Source organism: Phacochoerus africanus, chromosome 10, assembly GCF_016906955.1.
Source record: "Phacochoerus africanus isolate WHEZ1 chromosome 10, ROS_Pafr_v1, whole genome shotgun sequence".
NCBI lineage: Eukaryota > Metazoa > Chordata > Mammalia > Artiodactyla > Suidae > Phacochoerus > Phacochoerus africanus.
In genome coordinates, this window is record NC_062553.1 from 67409473 (window position 1) to 67432832 (window position 23360).

A 23360-nucleotide genomic window follows, 5' to 3' on the forward strand; every position below is an offset into this window, starting at 1 on the left:
ATCCCCAACCTGGGAACCTCCATATGCCACAGGTGCAGCCCTAAAAAGCAAAAAAAAAAAAAAAAGGTAGTGAGTGCCTACATTGTTCTGAATTTTGTCAGATAAAATGTGGTACTTAGTCCCTTTCCTCAGTTTATTTGGCTGATGAGAACCACACGCTCTGTTAAGTCTTTAAAAATTTAGAAGTTGATTAATTTTTTTTATGGCCACACCCGTGTCATATGAAAGTTCCCAGCCCAGGGATGGAATCTGAGCCACAGCTGTGGCAACGCTGGATCCTTAACCCACTGCACTGGTGGAGGCGGGATCGAACCCACACCGCCATAGACACAATGTTGGATCCTTAACCTGCTGCGCCACTGAGGAAATTCCTGATTAAGTTCCAATACTGCATTATACTAATAATATTAATTATTGTAAGTTCACTTAATAATGCTTAGTTTAAATAATGATGTTAACTAGTATGAACAGTAATAATGCAGCTAGCGAATTTGGAATGAAGTTGAAGCACTTTGTCCCTTTTTTCCATGTTGGCTTTACTTTTTAGAGCACTTCACAGGCTGTAGATGATGAGCGGGGTGGGGCAGGGTGGCAGCAGACCAGTGTGAAGGCTGTGCTGTCTTGAGCTGTGACAGGCCCAGGTTAGGGGGGAGGGGGCAGTGTCAGTGCTGAGAATATCCAAAGACTCTACTCAAGGCTCAAAATTTGATTAAAAAATGTATTTTTTACTATTTTACCAAGAATATTCCTAAGATCATTTGAAGTTTCCAGGGGTTTATTTTTACGTGGGAGGAACAATGATGCTATGAATTTATGTTACCTGTCTCCTGTTTACATGTTGCAAATATTCTTTTTAGCATATACCTTTGAGTGGATTTTCTGTTATATTGGTATACAGGTGTTCAATTTTACAATTAAACATTGAAAGCAATTTAAAAAAAAAGAATATTCCTAAAAGAAACCAACATTTTTCTTTTTAACATCAAAGCCCTGCAGAATACAACAACTAATAGTATACTTTGGTGCCATCACCTTGATTCTTGCCAAGACACCAACAGTCTTACCCAACCATTGCTTTTGTGCCATCAAGGCAAATATCAACCCATTGAAATTATACCAAACTTTTAAAAACTTTTTTTTATTTTTTGCTTTTTAGGGCCATATCTACAGCATATGGAAGTTCCCAGGCTAGGGGTCGACTTGGAGCCACAGCTGCAGATCTACAGCACAGCCACAGCAACACCAGATCCCATCCACGCCTGTGACCTACACCACAGCTCATGGCAACGCCAGGTCCTTTCCCCACTGAGTGAGGCCAGGGATCGAACCCTCATCCTCAAGGATTCTAGTTGGATTCGCTACTGTTGAGCCACATCAGAAACTCCTATACTGAATTTTTAAATGCGACATTTCCAGTAATCAGGCTTCATCCTTTCCCCCTTCGACTGTAGATCCTAATTATCTCATGGCTAACGAACGCATGAACCTCATGAACATGGCCAAGCTGAGTATCAAAGGCTTGATTGAATCTGCTCTGAACCTGGGGAGAACACTGGACTCTGACTACGCCCCTCTTCAGCAGTTCTTTGTGGTGATGGAGCACTGCCTGAAACACGGCTTGAAAGGTAGGACTTGGGCTCAAAATGCAAATGTGCGTTCACCTGTTTCCTAGCTGTGAAAACTCAAGAGAAACATTCCTGGTGGAGCAAAAGACTGAGAGGCTTGGAATGATAATATTAATCCATTGGGATGCAGTCTATATGGGTGCAGGGCTATATTGACTTAAAGGACGTAAGGGCCCGAAAAGCACAGAGCTGGAAGCGCTGTTACAAGCATCCAGTCCAGCATGGCAGTTGTGTTTCCCAAGTAGAAATAGATCTTTTGTTTAATTTTAATTTTTTTATTAAATTATATTTATTTATTTATTTGGCTTTTTAGGGCAGCACTCTTGGCATATGGAGGTTCCCAGGCTAGGGGTCTAATCGGAGCCATAGCCACCGGCCTACGCCAGAGCGACAGCAATGCAGGATCCAAGCCACGTCTTCGACCTACACCACAGCTCACAGCAATGCCGGATCCTTAACCCACCAAGCGAGGCCAGGGATCGAGCCCAAAACCTCATGGCTCCTAGTCGGATTTGTTTCTGCTGGGGCCATGAGGGGAACTCCGAAATAGATCTTCAATGGGGCGTGGCATGCCCAGGATCACACAGTAAGCGGGGACAGAGTAATTGCTGGACTCATGTCTCCTGACTCTGCTTCCTTGTTCTTCCCACTTAACTGTCAGCTTTCTAGGCAGGACTGGTCTTTTCACCTTTGCTTCTCTTCCTGCTCCCTCCCCAGTCTTTGATAGCCTGCTCCTAGATCACATCTTCTTTTCCACCGGACTGTTTTCTCCACTAATACGGCATGGCTTTAAGCACGATATTGTTAAAATACTTTATTGTATTATACAGCTAGTCCATAAATTCTTCCTGAAAGAGGAAGGACTGAATCTTGGGAGGTAGGGGATTTTTGATTTTTATGAAGCCTTATCTATTCTGAAAGCATGAATAATTTTAGAACTGTCTGATGATCTGGGATTGATTCCCTGAAAAGCACACTGTATAGATGGAAGAGTGTGTGTGTTTGTGTGTGTTTTGAGGTTGTGTTTATGTTGTAAAAAATATTAAAATATTGCTTTGTTTTTATCGCCTTAGCTAAGAAAACTTTTCTCGGACAAAATAAATCCTTCTGGGGACCTCTTGAACTGGTAGAAAAGCTTGTTCCAGAAGCTGCAGAGATAACAGCAAGTGTTAAAGATCTTCCAGGACTTAAGTAAGTTTAAGGACGAATTCTGTTTGCCAGGGAAAACATTCTTCTTAGCTGCTTCCTTTAGCAGTGAAACTCAAGTCAATGATGACCATAATAATTTATTTCATAACAATCCAAAATGTATAATGTTGTTATAAATGGGCGGGTTGCAGTAGAAGTAAGTATAACATTGAGAAGTATGAAGGATAATGATTGTTAATCTAAGAGAGCTTGGGGGTTCCCATCATGGCCCAGCAGAAGCAAATCCGACTAGGAACCATGAGGTTGCAGGTTCAATCCCTGGCCTCGCTCAGTGGGTTAAGGATCCGGCATTGCCGTAGCTGTGGTGTAGGTCACAGAGGCGGCTCAGGTCCCATGTGGCTGTGACGCAGGACGGCAGCTGTAGCTCCGATTCGACCCCTGGCTTGAGAACCTCCATATGCCGTGGGCACAGCCCTAAAAAAGCAAAAAAAAAAATCTAAGAGAGGTTGTCTTCATGTTACAATACCAAATATGTTCTTATTTGTTTTAGCGCTTGTGAATATCAGCTAGTGAGTCTCAAGAAACTAGATCTAGCAGGGTGGCTTGTTGGACTTGATTTAAGACAAACAATGTGTGTGATGGATTTTAAACAGTTGTCAAGTGAACCTCAGGAACTGACGCTGGGAACCTGCCTTGGAACTTGAGAAAGAAGAATAATCACCTTCCAAATTAGATTGGTCTAGTTTTAATCAAGTAGAGGTCTGAGCGGCCTGTATCCTCACTATTGTTATATGGGTACTTAAACATGATCCACACTAACTTTATAAGGATTTACCAAAACTAATCTGATGAAACATTTGCAGTTTGGCCTCCCAGAGGTCCTGTCTTCACATTGTCATCTCATTCAGTAATAAATTCCTCACAGAGCTTTTGTCCCAAACACTCCAGCTCCCACCAGCCCATACCGGATCCCTCACACAGGCTGTGGGGAGAGAGGCTGTGGGCAGCACCTGTTGTGCCTGTTATACTAGGGAACCCTCAGCAAAAGTCCATGAACCTGTCCCTCTATGGCTCCTGTCTCTGCTGCTTTTAGTTGTTTGCTTTCTGTGTTTTTGTAGGACACCGGTAGGCAGAGGAAGAGCCTGGCTTCGTTTGGCCTTAATGCAAAAGAAACTTTCAGAATATATGAAAGCTTTGATCAATAAAAAGGAACTTCTCAGGTATGACGATCTTCGTGTTGAACTTTGTTTTTTTCCTGCTCTGTTCTTCATCATTTGAGGTCGAATCAGATATATTTGCTGTTTTTGTAGATCAGAAACAGTTGATTGATGACACTTCCACATAATTCAACTAATACCTTCTCCCACATCTCACACATACATACTCAAGAATAGGAGATCCTGCTGTGGTGCAACGGGATTGGTGGTGTCTCTGCAGTACCAGGACACAGGTTTGATCCTCAGCCTGGTACAGTGAGTTAAAGGATCAAGCACAGGAGTTCGCATTGTGCGCAGTGGTTAACCAATCCAACTAGGAACCATGAGGTTGCGGGTTCGATTCCTGGCCTCACTCAGTGGGTTAAGGATCTGGCGTTGTCGTGAGCTGTGGTGTAGGTTGCAGACGCGGCTTGGATCCCACGTTGCTGTGGCCCTAGAAGAGGCAAAAAGACAAAAAAAAAAAAAAAAAGAGGATCAAGCACTGCCTCAGCTGCAGCAAGCATAGGTCGCAATTGCATCTCAGATCTGATCCCTGGCCTGGGAATGCCATATGCCACAAGGCAGCCAAAAGAAAAGAAAAGGGGGGGGGGTTTATATATATATGTGTGTGTGTATATATATATATATGTAAAATGTGTGTTCACGCTGTCTCTCTGTGGCATATATATGGTCCTTTGCAGGGCAGGCCAAAATTTAACACCTCCAGAAAACAAGAAAAGCTTTTGACCTTAGCATGTACCCAGGCTCAATAAGACAGAAAGTTGACACATAACATTAAATTGAAATATAGGGCATGAACTTGAACAGGCATTTCATGAAAGAAGAAATCAAAATGGCCAGAAACATATTTAAAAAAATACCTAACTTCACTAGCCATCTTATAAATACAAATTAAAATTAGTGTGATTACCTCACCAACCCCCAGAAAGGCGAAAAGGAAAAAGACAGGTGAACCCTCCTGGTGTAGGCCAGGAGTCGGTGAGGATGTAAAGTAACGTTAATGTCCTGCTGATGAGAGAAACTTAGGAAATGTATGAAAACTGATTGTCATTGTCTATTAAAGCTGATCATAAGCATACCTTATGACCAATGGTCCCACTTCTAGTTATATCTAAAAAAAGTATAGTTATTAAATCACTTTGCTGTATACCTAAAACTACCACAATATTGTAAATAAACTAAACTTCAGTTTTTTAAAAATGCAAAGTTATGTTTAGCAGAAGATGTGAACAAGAAGGTCCGTAGCTACTACAATGTTTATAATAGCCCCATATGTTTGTAATAGACCCTAAGTGTCTATTCACAGTAGGATGAATAAATTATTGTATATTCATACCATGAAATACCATTGAGCACCTACACACAGCCATATGGTTTACTCTTACAAGTATAATGTTGTGCAAACAAAACCAGACAGGAAAGATACAGGCGTATTATTAGTCCACTTATATAAAGTTCAGAAACATATACAACTCGTGTTTCATGATAGAAGTCGGGAAGGGCTGGCATAGTCAAGGCAGGGGGAGTAAGCAGGGAGTAGCCGGGGACGCAAAGTGGCTTTGGAGGTCCGCTAATACAGTTTTTTAATATGGTGCTGGTTACGCAAGTATATCCTCTTTATGAAAATGCATCCAATTACATTGTATGATTTGAGTATTTTTCTGTGTACACCTTATAGGTCATTATATTTACCAAAAGAAATTCAAATATATTAGATTGCCTCTGAGTAATAATGTAAGAAAAACAAGTCAGAGAGGATTTAAAGCCAGGGCTGGATTTTTTTCAAGCACCTAGCTTTTACAAGAAATTGGCACTGCAGATCCTAAGATGGAGCTTTGTTTTAATGTTGCCACAGCTATGTATGCTGCTGATTGCTGTTATCTTTCCTAAGAAAATCAAATCAATCAGGAGAAAGAGAAACAGGAACTATTCGGGAGAGCTTATTTATTTCTACAAAGGGAAAGCTCAACTTTCCAAGGGTAAAGCCTTGAAGTGGTGTAGGACCTAGTGTTCAAGCTGTAGATAGATACAGGGGAGTGTCTCTGATCAAAATTATATGACTCAGGAGTTCCTGTCGTGGCTCAGTGGTTAACGAATCCGACGAGGAACCATGAGGTTGCAGGTTCAATCCCTGGCCTTGCTCAGTGGGTTAAGGATCCCGCATTGCCGTGAGCTGTGGTGTAGGTCACAGATGCGGCTTGGAGCCCGCATTGCTGTGGCTCTGGCTTAGGCTGGCAGCTGCAGTTCCAATTAGACCCCTAGCCTGGGAACCTGCATATGCTGAGGGAGTTGCCCTAGAAAAGGAAAAAAAAAAAAATTATATGACTCAAATTAGGGTCTGAAGAATTAGCCCTTTGTCCAGCAGAGCACCAGAATGACTGGGTTCAGTCTTGTGAACTAGACAGAACACTGCCTTTTTTTTTTTTTTTTTTCAATTGAAGTTGATGTACAATATTATATAAGTTACAGGTGTACAACGTAGCGATTCAAAATTTTAAGGGTTATACTCCCATTTATAGTTCTTGTAAAATATTGACTATATTCCCTAGGCTGTATAGTATATCCTTATAGCTTATTTTATATATAATAGTTTATACCTCTCATTCCTCTAGCCCTATCTTGTGCCTCCCTACTGTAACTGCTAGTTTGTTCTCTGTGTACACAGAGTCTGCTTTTTTGTTACGCTCACTGTTCTGTATTTTAGATTCTACAGGTATATGATATCATACAGTATTTGTCTTTGAGTAATTTCACTTAGCATAATACCCTCCAAGTCCATCCATGCTGTTACAAATTGCAAAATATCATTCTTTTCAATGGCTGAGCAGTGTTCCATTGTGTATGTATGTGTGTGCACACGCGCATGTGCACACACATACGTACCATGTCTTCTTTGTTCATTCATCTGTTGATAGACACTTTACAGAACACTTGTTTATACATATTTTCACTTGCTTTGACCCAGCAATTTCACCACCTAGGTATGTCTAACAGAAACACATAAGTATATGTACCAAAAACCATGTGTGGTAGTGTTTGGAAAAGCACTGTAGGACTTCCCGTCGTGGCTCAGTGGAAACAGATCTGACTAGTATCCATGAAGACTCAGGTTCGATCCCTGGCCTCACTCAGTGGGTTAAGGATCTGGTGTTGCCATGAGCTGTGGTATAGGTCACAGATGCCATTTGGATCCTGTGTTCCTGTGGCTGTGGTGTAGACCAGCAGCTGCAGTTCCAATTCGACCCCTAGCCTGGGACCTTACATATGCCGCAGGTGCAGCCCTGAAAAAAAGACAGAAAGGGAGGAAAGAAAAGAAAAGCACTGTAGCCTGTGTAACTGAAACAGCAAATTGAATGGATCCATTGTGGTGTATTCCTACCGTGGAATACTGTCCAGGAGTGAGACGAATGAACTACCCTTACATACAGTCCAATACAATAGGGTACACAATGAATTATCCACTGCATACAATCCAATACAATATGAATATACAATGAACTATCATTGCATACAATCCAATACAATATGAATATATAATGAACTACCATTGCATACAGTCCACTACAATATGTGTCTCAGAATTAAGGTATTGTACAAAGGAAGCCAAACACAAAATAGTGTGTACTATATGGCTTTGAAAGAACCTTGTTCATTCTAATTATATTCCGTTTCCTTCACAGGTGATCAAAGAACAAAAATAACATGTGGGTAGTTACAGTGAGATGATAATTTACAGATCATTCATGTGCTGTTTTTGAACTATTTAACCATTTGTTAATGTGTTTCATAGAGAATCAAAAAAGAGAAAGCTCTTATCAGTGAATTGCATTGTTACCAATAATTGAGGTTGACTCTGAGCAATCCTGAGTGACCTTGTTGAAAACAAGTAATTATAGTGATGCTTCAGTTAAGATGTCAAAGTGGTTGAAAATGAATATTTCAAGCCACTTGGTCTCTGTATATTGATAATTTAGGTGCATCATGAAGCAGTATTTAATCATCTGGGTTTTTTAGAATTTTACCCAGTCAGAATTATTCTGAATGTACTTTCTCTTTTGCTTTTTTATTTCTATCATTTCAAGGCTATTATGCCTGGCCATGGGATTCGTTAGGGTAAAAAGCTAAAAATAGCCTAACTGTTCATGAGAGGGGGCGTGGATAAAGAAAAGGACATTTTTGGCCAAATGTGTTTATGCCACCATCATAGAGTGGGATGTTATAAAACCAGTATAAATGAGGGTGCAGAAAACCATCTATTGAAATAGAAATGTAGTCACAGTGTTATTAAGCCAAAAAAATTAATTCGAGATAATTTTAATGATATAATGTCTTTTTAGTATCCCTCAAAAATATGTATGTGTCTTCATAAGTGATCTGAAAATTCCTATATCAAGATCTTAACAGGTCATTGGTGGGTAGAATTACAGGATTTTGTGTGTGTGTGTGTGTGTTCGCTTACTTTTTTTGTAATGAAACTAACTGTATTGAGCAGTTAAAGATCTCTTAAACATTTTAAATCACCTTCAGTCTGTTTCACATGCTTGTTACGTAGCCATGTTTTTGCTTTTTTGCTGTTCTCACAGATCACAATATTCACCCAGGAGGCACACACTTTTCCCCTTGTCTCATGACTACATCATTGGGTTCTTGAGGTTTTAGTACCATAAACATTCCCTAAATTTCTCTTACAGTGAATTCTATGAACCCAATGCCCTCATGATGGAAGAAGAGGGAGCCATAATTGCTGGTCTGTTGGTGGGTCTCAATGTCATCGATGCCAATTTCTGTATGAAAGGAGAAGATTTGGACTCTCAGGTATGAGAAAGATACTGGGTTACCTGATGTGTCATTCTGAGTTTTGTTGGCTCGGATTATGCCAACCAAATTGGGGAAAATTCTATGAGCCATAAATTGGATTTTCTTTAGTTTTAGTAGGAATATTAAAAAATTTGTTTAACCTTCCAACCTGTTTTATTTATGCATAATGAATGTTTTTTCAAATATCTGTCTTAACTATGATTCCCATTAAACATATTTTATACAGGCTAGAAAATGTATCTATCTATATGTATTTGTAGAAGCTAAAATATGTAGACAGTGAGTTCAGTTCCCCTGTGGCGCAGTGCATTGCTGCAGCTGTGGCGCAGGTTGTAACTGCACCACGGGTACAATCTCTGACCCACGAACTTCCACATGCCACAAGTGCGGTGAAAAATATATATATACCCACACCCACACCCACACACACATGGGTTCAGTAGCAGAATACTTGAAATAAACAAAAGAGAAAGAAGTGTTAAGCCTTTAAGTTGTATGAAGTAGTCTGTTGACTTTCTTAGTTGTGGTCCTACTAACTTGATCTTGGTTCTTTACTTACAACCCTTGTTAATTTTTTATTATAATCAACATTCAGTCTGTATTAAAAATTTCTAGTAATTGTCATGACTCTAATACTATTTAGAGTTGCCTAGAAAGAGACATTATATTATGTATGCCTTGGGGAAAGTATCTAATTTCATGCTAAATTCTGAAAATTCTCTCTGTAGGTTGGAGTTATAGATTTTTCAATGTATCTCAAAGATGGAAACAGCAGTAAAGGTAGTGAAGGGTATGTACAAAGAAAATTAGTTTTCTTCTTTCTTTAATGTTCTTTGATAGTATTTAAAGTTTATAATAGGACTGCTTTAACAGATGTGCTGAAAGAATTTCTGATGATACAGCTTTAACAGAATCTTGTCAAAAATATCTAACTATTGGAGTTCCTACTGTGGCACAGTGGTCCAAGAATCCTACTGCAGGAGTTCCCATTGTGGCTCAGCAGAAACAAATCCAGCTAGTATCCATAAGGATTCGGATTTGATCCCTGGCCTCACTTAGTGGGTCAGGGATCTGACCTTGCCCCTAGCCTGGGAACTTCCATATGCTGAGGGGGTGGCCCTAAAAAGCAAAAAAAAAAAAAAAAAGAAAAAGAATCTGACTGCAGTTGGCTCTGGTCACTGTGGATGTATGGGTTTGATATCCGGCCCAATGTGGTGGGTTAAGGATCTGGTGTGGTCACAGCTGAAGCTTGGATTCAATCCCTGGCCCAGGAACTTCCATATGCCACAAGCGCAGCCATTAAAAAAAAAAAAAATCTAATTATTGTTAGATTAAAACAATAAAAAGCCTGCTAATCACAGTTCTTTTAGTTAAATGGATTTTCCTGCTATGTGATTCAGCAACAAGCAAAATAAAAAAATTTTTATAAAAGGAACCCAGGAGTTCCCATCATGGCACAGTGGTTAATGAATCCGACTAGGAACCATGAGGTTGTAGGTTCGGTCCCTGCCCTTGCTCATTGGGTTAACAATCCGGTGTTGGCATTGCCGTGAGCTGCGGTGTAGGTTGCAGATGCAGCTTGGATCCCGCGTTGCTGTGGCTCTGATGTAGGCTGGTGGCTACAGCTCCGATTGGACCCCTAGCCATATGCCGAGGGAGCGGCCCAAGAGATAGCAAAAAGACCAAAAAAAAAAAAAAAAAATTAAAAGGAACCCAGTGCTCTATCTCTTAGTGTTTGAGAACATGATCTTCTTGGCCGGAAGGATTGAGGATTGCACTCTCAGTTTGCTTAATTTTGCACTATTACATGTGCATCATGGGTTATATAAAATGTTAAAGTTGGAGGGAGCTGAATGAATAATATATGGGAATTTGGCACTACTTTTACAACTTCTGTAAACCTAAAATTATTTCAAAATTCACAGTTGTAAAAATATTCAGGGGTTCCCTTGTGGCACAGCAGGTTAAGGATCCTGCATTATCACTGCAGCAGCTTGGGGTCAGTCCCTGGCCCAGGAACTTCCACATGCCATGGGTACAGCTGAAAAAAAGAAAATTCATATGGTACTTGGAGATTAGAGATCAGAAGCTCATATTCCATGCTTTATAAATTTAGCAGTTGGAAGCTTAGTCTGAAATTTTTAACCTTGTGCACTGAGCTAGGATTACGTAGTATTTGTTCTTCAAGTAGTAGTAGATGTATGTGGCCTTGGTTTGTTGAAAAATCTGTCTTTGTAACTTTTGCCTGTTCTAGATTAGTGGCTTTTATACACTTAATTTTCTCATGTAATAATAAACACTTGATCTTTTGAAAACCTTTTGTACCATTCATTTTGAAATTCAAATAGCATTTAAAGGCAAATATATAGCCTTTAAGAACAATTATTATTAAACCTGAGTAAGCTTAATTCCATTCCTGTGACAAATGGAAAACTGTTATCATAAATATGCTAGCAGTGCTGAAAAAAATCTATCAGCTGTGAGAAGAAAACTTTAATTATTTAAATGCCTCTAATAGATTGCATAGTACACCTGCAACGTATGTTATTAAGATGCATAAGCTGTAATAGGGGCTTTATTAATATGTAGGGAGGTTTCAGTTTAAACTTCCCAGTCTTTCTTCTTGAGATGTCAAGGCAGTTATACATCAGGTCTGTATTCTGAGTCAGTGTGTGTATAGTTCCCTTTCTGTGTTGTATGAAAATATTAGGGGCAAAAGAAGGGGTCTTGATATGTCTAATGTTGCTTACATTTCTATTTTTTATCTTTTCCCCTCAGAGATGGCCAGATTACTGCAATTCTGGATCAGAAGAACTATGTAGAAGAACTCAACAGACATCTGAAGTAAAGAATGAATAAATACTATTACTTTAGTTGGGGGGTTGGTGGGGGGGGGAGGGTAAACTGATGAGCAGTTAGGATAAATTCATATAATACTCAACAAGTATATATAGAATTCCTGCTTGCCAGGCACTGGGCTAGGTACTGGCTATGTGGCATTTAAGCTTTAATGAAAGGCAGTATAAAATTCAATGTAATTAGAACTGTAGTGATTATGTAAATATACTCAGTTAAGAACTCTTTGATTTGGGGAGTTCCCTCTTGTTCTGGGGCAGTAGGATCAGTGACGTCTCTGTGGCACCAGGATACAGGTTCAATCCTTGGCCCAGTGCTGTGTAGGTTGGATCTGATCCTTGGCCTGGGAATTCCATATGCCATGGGGTAGCCAAAGGGAAAAAAAAAAAAAGGATTCTTCAATTTGTGACGTAGTTGAAATTGGAGGTCTTCAGTAGATCCAGCCACGTATTTCAGGACTAAACCACTCATCACTTTAGTACCTTCAGATTAATCATATCTCGGTCCCTTGCATTTCTCATACATCGAATCAGTAGTGTTAACTTACCCTCTTGTAAGCTGTCTGAGAGCCTGCAAGTCCATCAAGACCTGCGGGAGTTCCCATCATGGCTCAGTGGTAACGAACCCAACTAGTATCCCTGAGGATGTGGGTTCAGTCCCTGGCCTCGCTCAGTGAGTTAAGGATTCGGCATTGCTGTGAACTGTGGTGTAGGTGGCAGACGTGGCTCAGATCCCACATTGCTGTGGTTGTGGTGTAAAAAAAATTATAGACACACAAAAAAAGAATTATAGACAGTCAGAGTTCCCTGGTGGCCTCTCAGTGAAGGCCTTGGCAGTGTCACTGCTGTGGCTCAGGTTCCATCTCTGGCCCAGGAACTTCCACATGCTGGAGGCATGGCCCAAAAAAAAAATGAAAAAAAAAAAGTGTGGACAGTGAACAATGAATGATAAGTATGATGGATGTTTTAAAAGAAATTACAAGGTATGGTCTGTTTCTCAAAAGAGATCATTTTTTCTTCCCCTCTTGATAGTGCTACTGTAAACAACCTTCAGGCAAAAGTGGATGCATTAGAAAAATCCAACACTAAACTGACAGAGGAGGTAAGGGTTTGAAAGTTCTTTGATTGATTTATAGAATTTAGTAATGAGTATTAGTGGAAAATAATTTCTCTGGAGACTTGGAAAGAAAGAACTTGATTCTTCTGATAATATCCACCATAGGACTCCTTGTTTTGACCTAGAATGGCCAGCTGGCTTATCTCAGGGTTCTCAGTCATCCACCTAGACTGTGTAGGCACAGAATCTGGACTGCTCAAATATTTTGCTTTACTTTGTGTGAATGTTTTGTCTGCGCTAGCCTAGAGTTAATGTTTAGAAAGATAGCATGATATTCATCATTTATTCATTCAACACATATTTTGGGTACCACCTATGTGCCAGAGCTAGACAAAGATTTAATGTCTGCTAGGCATTGATTTACATGTGTGCCAGATTGTCAAGCTCCCCAGCTTCGCAGGTTTTATTTTCTCCTTGGGGAGTTGGGGTGGATAACCTAAAGAACGCTGTCAGAAGACCAGTAAATCCTGCTTACATGTCGTGCTGCTTATGTGTCATGTGCTCTGAGCAAATAAGTCACTTGACCTCTAAGAGGCCTCGTTCCCTCCCTGGTTAATTAGGGTGTTTGTTCTTCCCCTCTTGCCTCATAGTTACCTTGAAGGTCAGTTTACAATATGGATCTGAAAACTCTCAGTAAAGTCCCTAAAATAAGAATAGAAAAATAACCTCATGTTTTACTTCTGATTAATGTATTTTTCCCTAACTTACCAAAGGCTCGCCTGCATACTTTTTTTCTTCAAAAGCATTCAATGTTTCTATGAAAAACCATAAAGAAAATTTTTCAGGTAGCAAAGACCTTATCTTCTCTTTTGAAAATTATAACTATCCTGTGGTAGACAGTGAGATAAATACAACAGCATAGAAGGACCTGGAGGTCCTTAGTGAAATAAGTCAGACAGAGAAAGACAAATACTGTATGTTGTCTACGTATGGAAAGTGGAATCTGAAAAATGAAGCAGGGAGTTCAGCAGTAACCAACCCGATTAGTATCCATGAGGATGTGGGTTCCATCCCTGGCCTCACTCAGTGGGTTAAGGGTCCGCATTGCTGTGAGTTGTGGTGTAGGTTGCAGACGAGGCTCGGATCTAGTGTTGCCATGGCTATAGTGCAGGCCAGTGGCTACAGCTCCGATTCAACCACTAGCCTGGGAACCTCCATATGCCTCGGGTGTGGCCCTAAAAAGACAAAAAATAAATTAATTATTGAAATGTATATGTAAAAGGTTTTACAGAGGGTTTGTGGTTTGTAAGATAGGTCCCAAGGCATGAATTGACCTCTTAAAACATTTTAGAAACGGGTGCTATAACATAATTATACGTTTTCCATGAGAACCCTTGAGGTAAACAATTATAATTGTTACAAGTTAATATTTTGGTACTGCAAAAAAAGTTAACACAAAAAGCAGCAATAGGAGATACTTTTTATTTTTATCTTTAAAGATATTTGAAGATATTTCTCCCAAGTTTCCTATAAGAACATTTTTATGGGATTATCGATAGCTTTCTTTCCTTCTAAGAATACCTGAGCCTGAAAATCATGTCTTAGCAGATCATGTGTTTTCTTATCCTGTGTTAATAAAAGAAAATAAAAGATTATTTTTAAAATTGCATCAACAGCTTGCAGTTGCAAACAACAGGATTATTACCTTGCAAGAAGAAATGGAACGCGTTAAAGAGGAAAGCTCCTACATAATGGAATCCAATCGGAAGGTTACTTTCACTGGTTTTATAAATATTCCTGGAGCATATCAGTGTGTTAGCAGTCGGGAGAGCCTCTGGAGGACTGTGTGGAAGCAGCAAGCATTTGCATATGTCATGTGTGCTGTTTTCCCTAAGACTCTTCGGAACTGAGTGAATGGAATGATGAAGGTTCTGGGAGAGTGATGGCTCTTCTGTGATGCTTCTTGGCTTCATCCCCACCTACATCTTTTTAGACACTTTAAGAAACAGCCAAATTCAGTTTCTTCTTTTTATATACTAGTGATTTGTACTCTATTTAAATGTTTGATCATAGGAAATACACCGTTATTTTTAGACCACGTTACTTATTTGTGGGAAGTGTTTCTCTTATATCCCTGGGAAATCGTTACCATATACATGAACTTTCTAGATAACTCAGTCCCTTAAAGTACCAAACTTTCACTTAGGTCTACACAGATATTTGGCAAACCTGTCATGTGTTGCACAACTCTAAGCCTTCTTAAGCAGAGGATGTCATTTAATACACTTCACCCTTTGTGATGACCGAAGTTCATAATCATCAACATTGGCAATTCTGTACTAAGTTATAATGGTGCTACTTTAGGGAGCTTTTGAAATTGATAGTTTCTAGCACCTTTACTTAAATATTCCCAGATTACTATGGGTGTTTTTTTCTGCCTTTTATTTGGCATCTCTTACTTCCTACTGCTATTAGCATTATTTTCTCTAGAAAAGTCTCCCTGGAGTTCCCATCAAGGCTCAGTAGGTTGAAAACCTGACTAGTTTCTGTAAGGATGTGAGTTCGATCCTCCCTGGCCTCGCTTTGGCATAGTTGTGGCTATGATGCAGGTCACAGACATGGTTTGGATCTGGTGTTGCTGTACCTGTGGCGTAGGCTGGCAGCTGCAGCTCTGATTCGACCCCTAGCCTGGGAACTTGCGTATCCCACGGATGAGGCCCTAAAAAAAAAGAGTAAGTAACTAGGCTGTGGGTACCAACATGAGTAAGATATTTGACTTTAAAGCATGAACTCTGTGAAAACAACTGCACCTATTCAGCGTTTTCTGATGAACTACTCATTTTTACCTGTGGTCTCATGGTTGGTTGGAGACCCCAGAGGTAAGGTCTCTAGAGGACCACATACAGGATCTTGTACATTTCACCCCATTTATAGTTTACAGTGAATAATGCTATTTTGTTTATAGAGGCTGATTTTGAAGACTTCTACCACTTGGTTTGGTCAACTACCTTAGGACTTTAAATAAAATGACAAGAAACCCCCAATTCAGCTGAGGAATTTTTTATTTACTAAACTGCTGTTTCTTGTTGTCTTCATTCATTGTTCTGTGTGCTTAGGTGTGACCATTTTCCTTATTGAATAGCAGTGTTAGTGTCTACTAACTGTATAGGTGCTTTAAGTTCTTAAACATGTACTGTTTTATGTCTTCAAGGCTCCTAAACCAGACAGAACCTCCGAAGGGCAGGCACTGAGTGAAGCAAGAAAGCACTTAAAGGAGGAGACACAACTACGACTGGTAAACCTTGCCTATGTTCTGATGGTTCACAAAAACATTAAAACCTACCTGTCCACTTGAGGGCTAGCTGTGGTGTCGGTTGCAGACACGGCTGGGATCTGGCAGTGCTGTGGCTGTGGTGTAGGTCGACCCCTAGCCTGGGAACCTCGATATGCCACAGGTGCAGCCCTAAAAAAAAAAAAGAAAAGAATAAAGGAAAAGAAACAGTCTGCTTTGTTTTCTATCATGCCTACTATGCACAAAGATGTGCCTCAGTTAAGTGGCAAGTGAAAACATTTTACAGAAAATTTTCAGAGCTCCCCTCGTGGTGCAACAGAAACAGATCTGACTAGAAACCATGAGACTGCGGGTTCAATCCCAGGCCTCGCTCAGTGGGTTAAGGATCCAGCGTTGCCAGTGAGCTGTGGCGTGGGTCACAGACACAGCTTGGGTCTGGGGTTGTTGTGGCTGTGGTGTAGGCTGGCAGCAACACCTCTGATTGGAACCCTAGCCTGGGAACCTCCATAAACTGCAGGTGTGGCCCTAAAAAGTCAAAAAGATTTAAAAAAAAAAAAAAAAAGATAAGAAACCAAGCAAGTAGACAAGGTTCTGGATGTGCCCTGAGCATAGTGTGGATGCAGAAGAACCTCAGGTCCTTGTACCTCTGATCATCCAAATAATGCTGTAGTAATAATGGTAGAAACTAAAACGGGTCTCATGTTAAGCAAATATAAAAATTCAGTTAGCTGTACTGACCATGCCCAGTAATTGAGATGCCACCTTGGGGACCCAGAGTATCTTTTGGGTTTCTTGGGATCTTGAAAATGTCAGCAACCTCTCAATGGAAGAGAATTCCAGCTGTTCCACTTTGTGCTGGCCGCTGTAACATTTTCTTTGTATTTCTATAATAGGATATGACATCAGTTGTCTAAGTGTCTTTATGAAGCACCTCAAGTATGCGTGTGTTTCGGACGTATTAAATAGCACACTATCTTTCACCTACCAAGGTTTTCAGATTTGTAATTGGTTAGGTAAATGTCACTATAGTGATCCTAATTATTATTCTTATTGTTAAAGTTTCTGTGTTGAATGATAGCTTCTGGCTACTTTGCCAGACTTTAGACCTGAGAGTCTTGGTCTGCCTTTTCCTGTGGAGTTTTAGGAACAAGAGAATAAGTATGTCATTTGTTTCCCTTGGGGTGCAGGATGTTGAAAAAGAACTGGAGATCCAGATCAGCATGAGACAGGAGATGGAGCTGGCGATGAAGATGCTGGAGAAGGATGTCTGTGAGAAGCAGGACGCTCTGGTGTCTCTGCGGCAGCAGTTGGATGACCTCAGGGCTCTGAAGCATGAACTTGCCTTTAAGCTGCAGGTACAGGAAGTGTGAGGAATAGGCTCTCTGGCTCTGTTAAATCCTAGGGCTCCCCACCCCCCGCCGCCCTGCCCTGCTTGTTCCCTTGAATCACACTTTAAATACAGGAGGAAAGAGTCACATCTCACTTTGAGGCTAGCTGCCAGTAAACCACCTAAGGAATGGGACCATGGTAGAATCCCGCATTGCTCTTCTGGGGCACCATGGCCACTTTTCACATGGTGATGATGGGGCGGGCGATGGTGTGTGTGTGGGGGGGGGTTCTCTTTTATCCTGTAAGGTAATTTATAGTCTCTATCCTAACCTGCCAGCTGAGTTATATAGCCCCGTCAGCTTTTACACTGGAATACCATAAATTGAGGAACTTTCTATCATTGATTTTTCAGAGAAAACTGCATACAACAATACTAATTTTAAGTACTGCTTCTTGTTTTTTCTCCATTTGGGAAATAACTGAGCATTTCTATTTCTCTATTTCCCACTTATCATTAGGTTCAAAAGGCATGTGTGATTCACTCATAATTCTTTTCTGTGACAGAGTTCAGACTTAGGAGTAAAACAGAAAAGTGAACTGAACAGTCGCTTGGAAGAGAAGACTAATCAGATGGCTGCTACCATTAAACAACTCGAACAAAGGTAAAAGTGCCGTTTCTTTAGTGAAACATTGGGGCACTCAGTCCTGGAAGTGAAAAAATGTGTTTTGCATTTTGGCCAACAGAGTGTATGGAATTCTTCCAACTGAACGCCAGGCACGCTGGTAGAAAGAAAGCCAGTTAAATTCTGTTTTTCAAGATGTCATTAAAAATATCTTCAGTGTCATGTGTTAGAGGAGGGATTCTTATGAGGATGGAAGGCCTTTTAAATATATTAGTGATGTTCCTATTGTGGCTCAGCAGTAACGAACCTGACTAGTATCCATGAAGATGCAGGTTCGATCCCTGGCCCTGCTTAGTGGGCTAAGGATCCATTGTTGCCATGAGCTGTGGTGTAGGTTGCAGATGTGGCTCAGTGCTGTGGCCGTGACGGAGGCTGGCAGCTGCAGTTCCAGTGCAGTCCCTAGCCTGGGAACTTCCATATGTCACAGGTGCAGCCCTTAAAAAAAAAAAAAAAAATCTGTTTCTGATTCTGTGATTTTTATTGTTCATTACTCAGGCCTTTGAAGACTTTGGTGATAGGTGATGGAGGGGTTCTGAGGGCCCTTCTCATAACTGCAACCCCTCATTTCCTTTTTCTCTCTACTTCCTCCTGAATAGGCCTATAGCTTCCGCTATCACCTCCTGCCCACAACTCTTAAATCTTTTGGTCTCCAACTCTGTCCCCCAGCTGGAGAGCAGTCTTGCACTTTCACCCCTCACCTGCTATTCCCCACCACAACGTACAGTTCAGTCCGCCCAAAGTTCATCTTCTCTCTGTGTTGCTCTCATCTCTGTCTGTCTGGAACCACCGGGGACTTCCTGGTGACTCAGCTGCCCTGAGAAATGGCTAAGACTTTAAGATTGAATGAGCCATGGCACCCGCGGCCATTAAATGTTGCCAGCCTTGTTGCTGCCTGTAGCACCCACTCATCTCCCTTCTTGCAAAACTAAAATACTTACTGGTTCCCAGACATGCTTCCTGTTGTCCCTATCCATGTCTTCCCTAATAGTCTCACCAATAAGAAATTTCTTTCTGGAGTTCCCGTCGTAGTTCAGTGGAAGTGAATCTGACTAGCATTCATGAGGATGCAGGTTCCATCCCTGGCCTCACTCGGTGGGTAAAGGGTCCGGTGTTGTCATGAGCTGTGGTGTAGGTCGCAGACTTGGCTCAGATCCTGCTTTGCTATGGTTGTGGTGTAGGCCAGCAGCTGCAGCTCCACTTGGACCCCTAGCCTGGGAACCTCCATAGGCCACGTGTGCAGCCCTAAAAAGACAAAAAAATAAATAAATAAAAGAAATGCTTTGCTTTTTCCACTCCCTTATTCTTCAGATATATATATTTTTTATGTTCAGACTCAAATGCGACCTACCCAAAGCTTCCTCCAATATGTTTTTCCCAGCTAAAAATAAACCGCTAGTTTTTCCTTGTCAAAATTCGCATAGCCTTCAATCCATACCCATCCATACTGCTTCTAGCACTTCTCACTTTCTGCCTTACCTTACACAGCCTTTATACATGTATTTTATCTTCTGGGTTCGTTGAGGTCAGTTATTTATTTAACAACAATCCTTTAAGTTCCACCTCTTCGGATCTGTCACAGTGCCTTGAATGTCCAAGGCCTTCATTTAGGAGATGCACGAATGAATGAGTGAATGGATGGCTTCTTTTATTCAGATAGTTCTTGACCAGGCTGGGTCCTGAACGTCACTGGATATTATTGTTAAATCAAAAGTTAATTGCAAGTTTCTAAATAAGCTTGAAACCTCTGGTTTGACTGATTTTACATTACAAAGTATCGGTCTAGGAGTTCTTGTTGTGGTGCAGTGGAAATGACCCCAACTAGGAACCATGAGGTTGCAGTTTGGATCCCTGGCCTCACTCAGTAGGTTATGGATCCGGCGTTGCCGTGAGCTGTAGTTTAGGTTCCATACGAAGTTCAGATCTGGCGTAGCTGTGGCTGTGGTATAGGCCGGCAGCTTATAGCTCCGATTGGACCCCTAGCCTGGGAACCTCCATCTGCCTCGAGTGCGGCCCTGTAAAAGGAAAAAAAAAAAAGTATTGATCTATCTAGGAAGTTATCTAAGCGCTTGCTCTTAGCAGTTGTTTATGATTTAACAATTCAGATTTAGTATTCGTAAATTGTGTTTTTAAAATGTGTTAAATTTTTCAAGAGATTTTTATCTTGACATTTCAAGCAGACAGAACTAAAGTAATGACATCTCTTTGAGTTATTAAGCTGACTTATTCTCTTGCTATTTTTGTCTTTCCTATTTATTCATTTTCTCATTCCCCTTTCACTCCATTTTTATTTTTATTTTATTAATTTAGTGAAAAGGATTTGGTGAAACAGGCAAAGACCTTAAATAGTGCAGCAAATAAACTGATCCCAAAACATCATTAGGCAATTTGGAGCTGGTCACCTCTCAAGTTGGATATCACAGCTTAATTATAGAAGGAAGAAATCTGAAAGTTATTGCATTTATGCTCTGATTCTATATAAAATGTCACCAAAAATTGACTTTGAATTTGCTGGACTTAAAAAAAAAAAAAAAGTTTGATACATAGGCTGTGTTTTTTTCTTCTTCTTTATTTTCTTCCCAGAGTTAGAAAATTTAGTACAAGTTCTTAAAAATGCAAAATAAACTTTTAGAAATTACTTCTGAGTTGACCAATACATAAACACACCATAAAAAAAGAATTCTAGGGAATCAAAGCTCTGTACATATATGATCAATGCCTTTACCAGCCAGTCCCCGACAGTATGGGTTTCTAGGTTCGGTGTCTGTGTCAGTGAGCCTGTTCTGCCATTGCGATGTAATGAACTAGAGGTGACTACCACGTGGTCTTGGACCCTTCTAAAGTAGTTCTGTGTCTCTTAGGCCATGACCCCCTTTCACTTTTATTATCTAGGTTTAATCCCCAAGCCAAGGATAAGTACTTAGTATTTCACTACAGTTCTATTCTCAGTAACCAAGATTGCTTGTAACTTTTTTGCCTTAGTGACTTTCGGGGAAGTGGGGGGGGGGAGGGGGGAATGGAATCCTTACATTTCTTTAAAATCATAGAGATAAAGTTAGTGATTAGGTAACTTATGATAACATAATAATGTGGACGCTTGGGAAAAACCCTCCTAATAATGTCACCTTCTACCTCTGCCATTTTCCTGCAATTCTACTTCCTATTTAGGTAGCTCAGAGAAAACAGTTTTCATAAAAACACTCCTCTCCTATTAAAAAAAAAAATTGCTACACATTTTTCAATCTATCCTGCTTTTCTTTTTGGAGTAAAGACGGCAAGGTGTAGACAGGAGCGATGCTTTCCTGCGTCTCATGCCCTGCCAGCAACATTGACTTAAGAGTTTCTGTTACTTTTTTTCAGATGGGGATTTGCTAGAGTTTCTAGGAAAATAACAATCTAATTATTTAAAAAACCATTTCCAAGTAGGAAATAGATAAGTGATAAACTTATATTCGTTATTATTATTCAGTCTAAAAATAAAGATTCCCAGTAGGTACCCACAAACAATAATTAGCAGGGCTTCTTTTTCTAAGTGATCACAGATCTAACCCTTTCTAGGCTTTATATTATAATAATCCTATAAGCACTTGGATTTTTTTTTAATGACTTTTGATTTGGGGGGACAGGCATCACATAAGCCTTTACTCCTTCAAAACGTCTTGGCAAAATTTTTGTTTTTTTCTCATTCTGATAGGATTTGCAGCATTTCAGCTGCTTAGGTGGAGACAAAGATAACCTCTTTGCTTCCAGCTCTTGACATTCTTTTCCATCCTCTTGGAGAAATCCGAATTAAAAGAGTAAGATAGATTTCGTGTATGTTTTTATAGGGCCTTTCAGACTTGAACCGAAGTCAAGTCAAAGAGCGTATGACCAAATTCATGGAAGATCCTGTGCTTTTAAACTTAGTTTCATTCTTATATATATATAGTTTTGCACCTATTCTTCTATTCTTCAGTATTTTGTGGTGATGAGCTGCCTTTTCTGTGAGCATTTAGAAGGAGTGCTCAAACACCAAAACAGAACATTTTAAAGATGACACAGCATGCTTCCAAATTCTATTAAATTTGGAACAATTTAGCTTGTTAGCTGTTTCACCTAACAACATGCTTCTTTATTGGTGCAAAGTTATAGGATATGTAGGAGAAAATATTCATAAGAATCTTCCAGAGAATATGGTCAGGAATCTTATGTGGGCCCAGTGCTGAATTGTTTGTCTACTTAGTCATAATCCACTTGGTAGAAATGGAAGAGGAAAGAGACGGCCCGTCTCTGACAAAGGCTTTTCATTATGTTAAAACCCAAAGCTTGAGTAAGGTTGATGTATAGTGTCCAGTGATTTAATATAACTTGTGGTTTAGGGAAGGAACCAGGAAAATGTTCTAACTCCACATAGAAGAAGGTAGTTGCCCATTTGCAAGTTCCAGTTATGAGTGTAAAACAGGAATATAAAGTACCAAACCTATTAGGAAATAAAAAAAGTGGATTTAACTTTAATTACTGTGTACTTGAGGTTGGCTTTGGATATGGACTTTCTAAAAAGTGATGTTTTATTGTTTATCATCTAATGGCTGTAAACTGTAGTACTAGAATAAAAAAAAAATGGAAAATCAACTTTTCCTCTGCCTGGTTCACCTTCACCTTGCTTTTTTTTAGAGTTTGTTCCTTCTCCATCTTTTTTCCCTCATAATTTCTTCCCATGTCCTGCAAAGTTTTTTTCCTGCCTCTGTCTCTCCATTCCTTCTTCCTTGGGTTGTTTTATTTTGTGTTGTGAACTTGGTCTTCCTCCCCACCATGGCTTTTGTTTTTTATCACAAGTTCATATGGCCCACATCCAGATTGCGCCAGGCTGAGCGAGACCGCCAGTCTGCTGAGTTGGACAACCGACTCTTCAAGCAGGACTTCGGAGACAAGATCAACAGTCTACAGCTGGAAGTGGAGGAGCTCACCAGGCAGCGGTGAAGGAAGGGCGGCTTTAGCGGACAGGGTGGTCGTGGGATGTGCGGAGGCCAGACATCAGGGGGGGGGGGGGGTCTCCCGATTCAGCCGTGTCTGTTCTGTCTCTCCCATGTCCCTTCTCCAGAACTAGAATTCAAAAAGCTGCCCCTACATCGGCACTCCCCACATCTCGTCAACATCCTGTGCCATCGAAGAATTAGGAAATTACAACCCAAGATTCCAGATAAATAGGGTGGCGAAGAGAATTAATAGCTAGCATAATACTAACAGTTAGGATTTTCTGAATTCACCATGGATTTATGTTGGGGGCTTGCACCGTGCCCAATACTTTCCTAAGCACTTCACATGCAATCTCTCCCAAGAGCTTCCCATCAACCCTATT

At 40.4% G+C, this 23360-nt stretch overlaps 1 protein-coding gene across 8 annotated transcripts in view; it reads left to right on the forward strand.

Moving 5' to 3' along the window:
- The window catches only part of RUFY3 (RUN and FYVE domain containing 3), an 86575-nt gene that overhangs the window by 53578 nt on the left and 9637 nt on the right, over positions 1–23360 (forward strand). For 4 of the 8 annotated variants that reach the window (XM_047751728.1, XM_047751724.1, XM_047751722.1 and 1 more), the window contains 12 exons: positions 1452–1625; positions 2699–2816; positions 3893–3994; positions 8683–8806; positions 9538–9599; positions 11588–11653; positions 12697–12766; positions 14398–14490; positions 15933–16016; positions 17201–17368; positions 17907–18004; positions 22858–22977. In XM_047751728.1, coding sequence (XP_047607684.1) covers positions 1466–1625; positions 2699–2816; positions 3893–3994; positions 8683–8806; positions 9538–9599; positions 11588–11653; positions 12697–12766; positions 14398–14490; positions 15933–16016; positions 17201–17368; positions 17907–18004; positions 22858–22977 — 1265 coding nt within the window. In that variant the 5' untranslated portion in view covers positions 1452–1465. Of the gene's footprint in view, positions 1–1451; positions 1626–2102; positions 2212–2698; positions 2817–3892; positions 3995–8682; positions 8807–9537; positions 9600–11587; positions 11654–12696; positions 12767–14397; positions 14491–15932; positions 16017–17200; positions 17369–17906; positions 18005–20332; positions 21036–22837; positions 22978–23360 lie in introns of those variants that run through there. The other 4 variants (XR_007130591.1, XM_047751726.1, XM_047751727.1 and 1 more) reach the window with 4 other exon arrangements.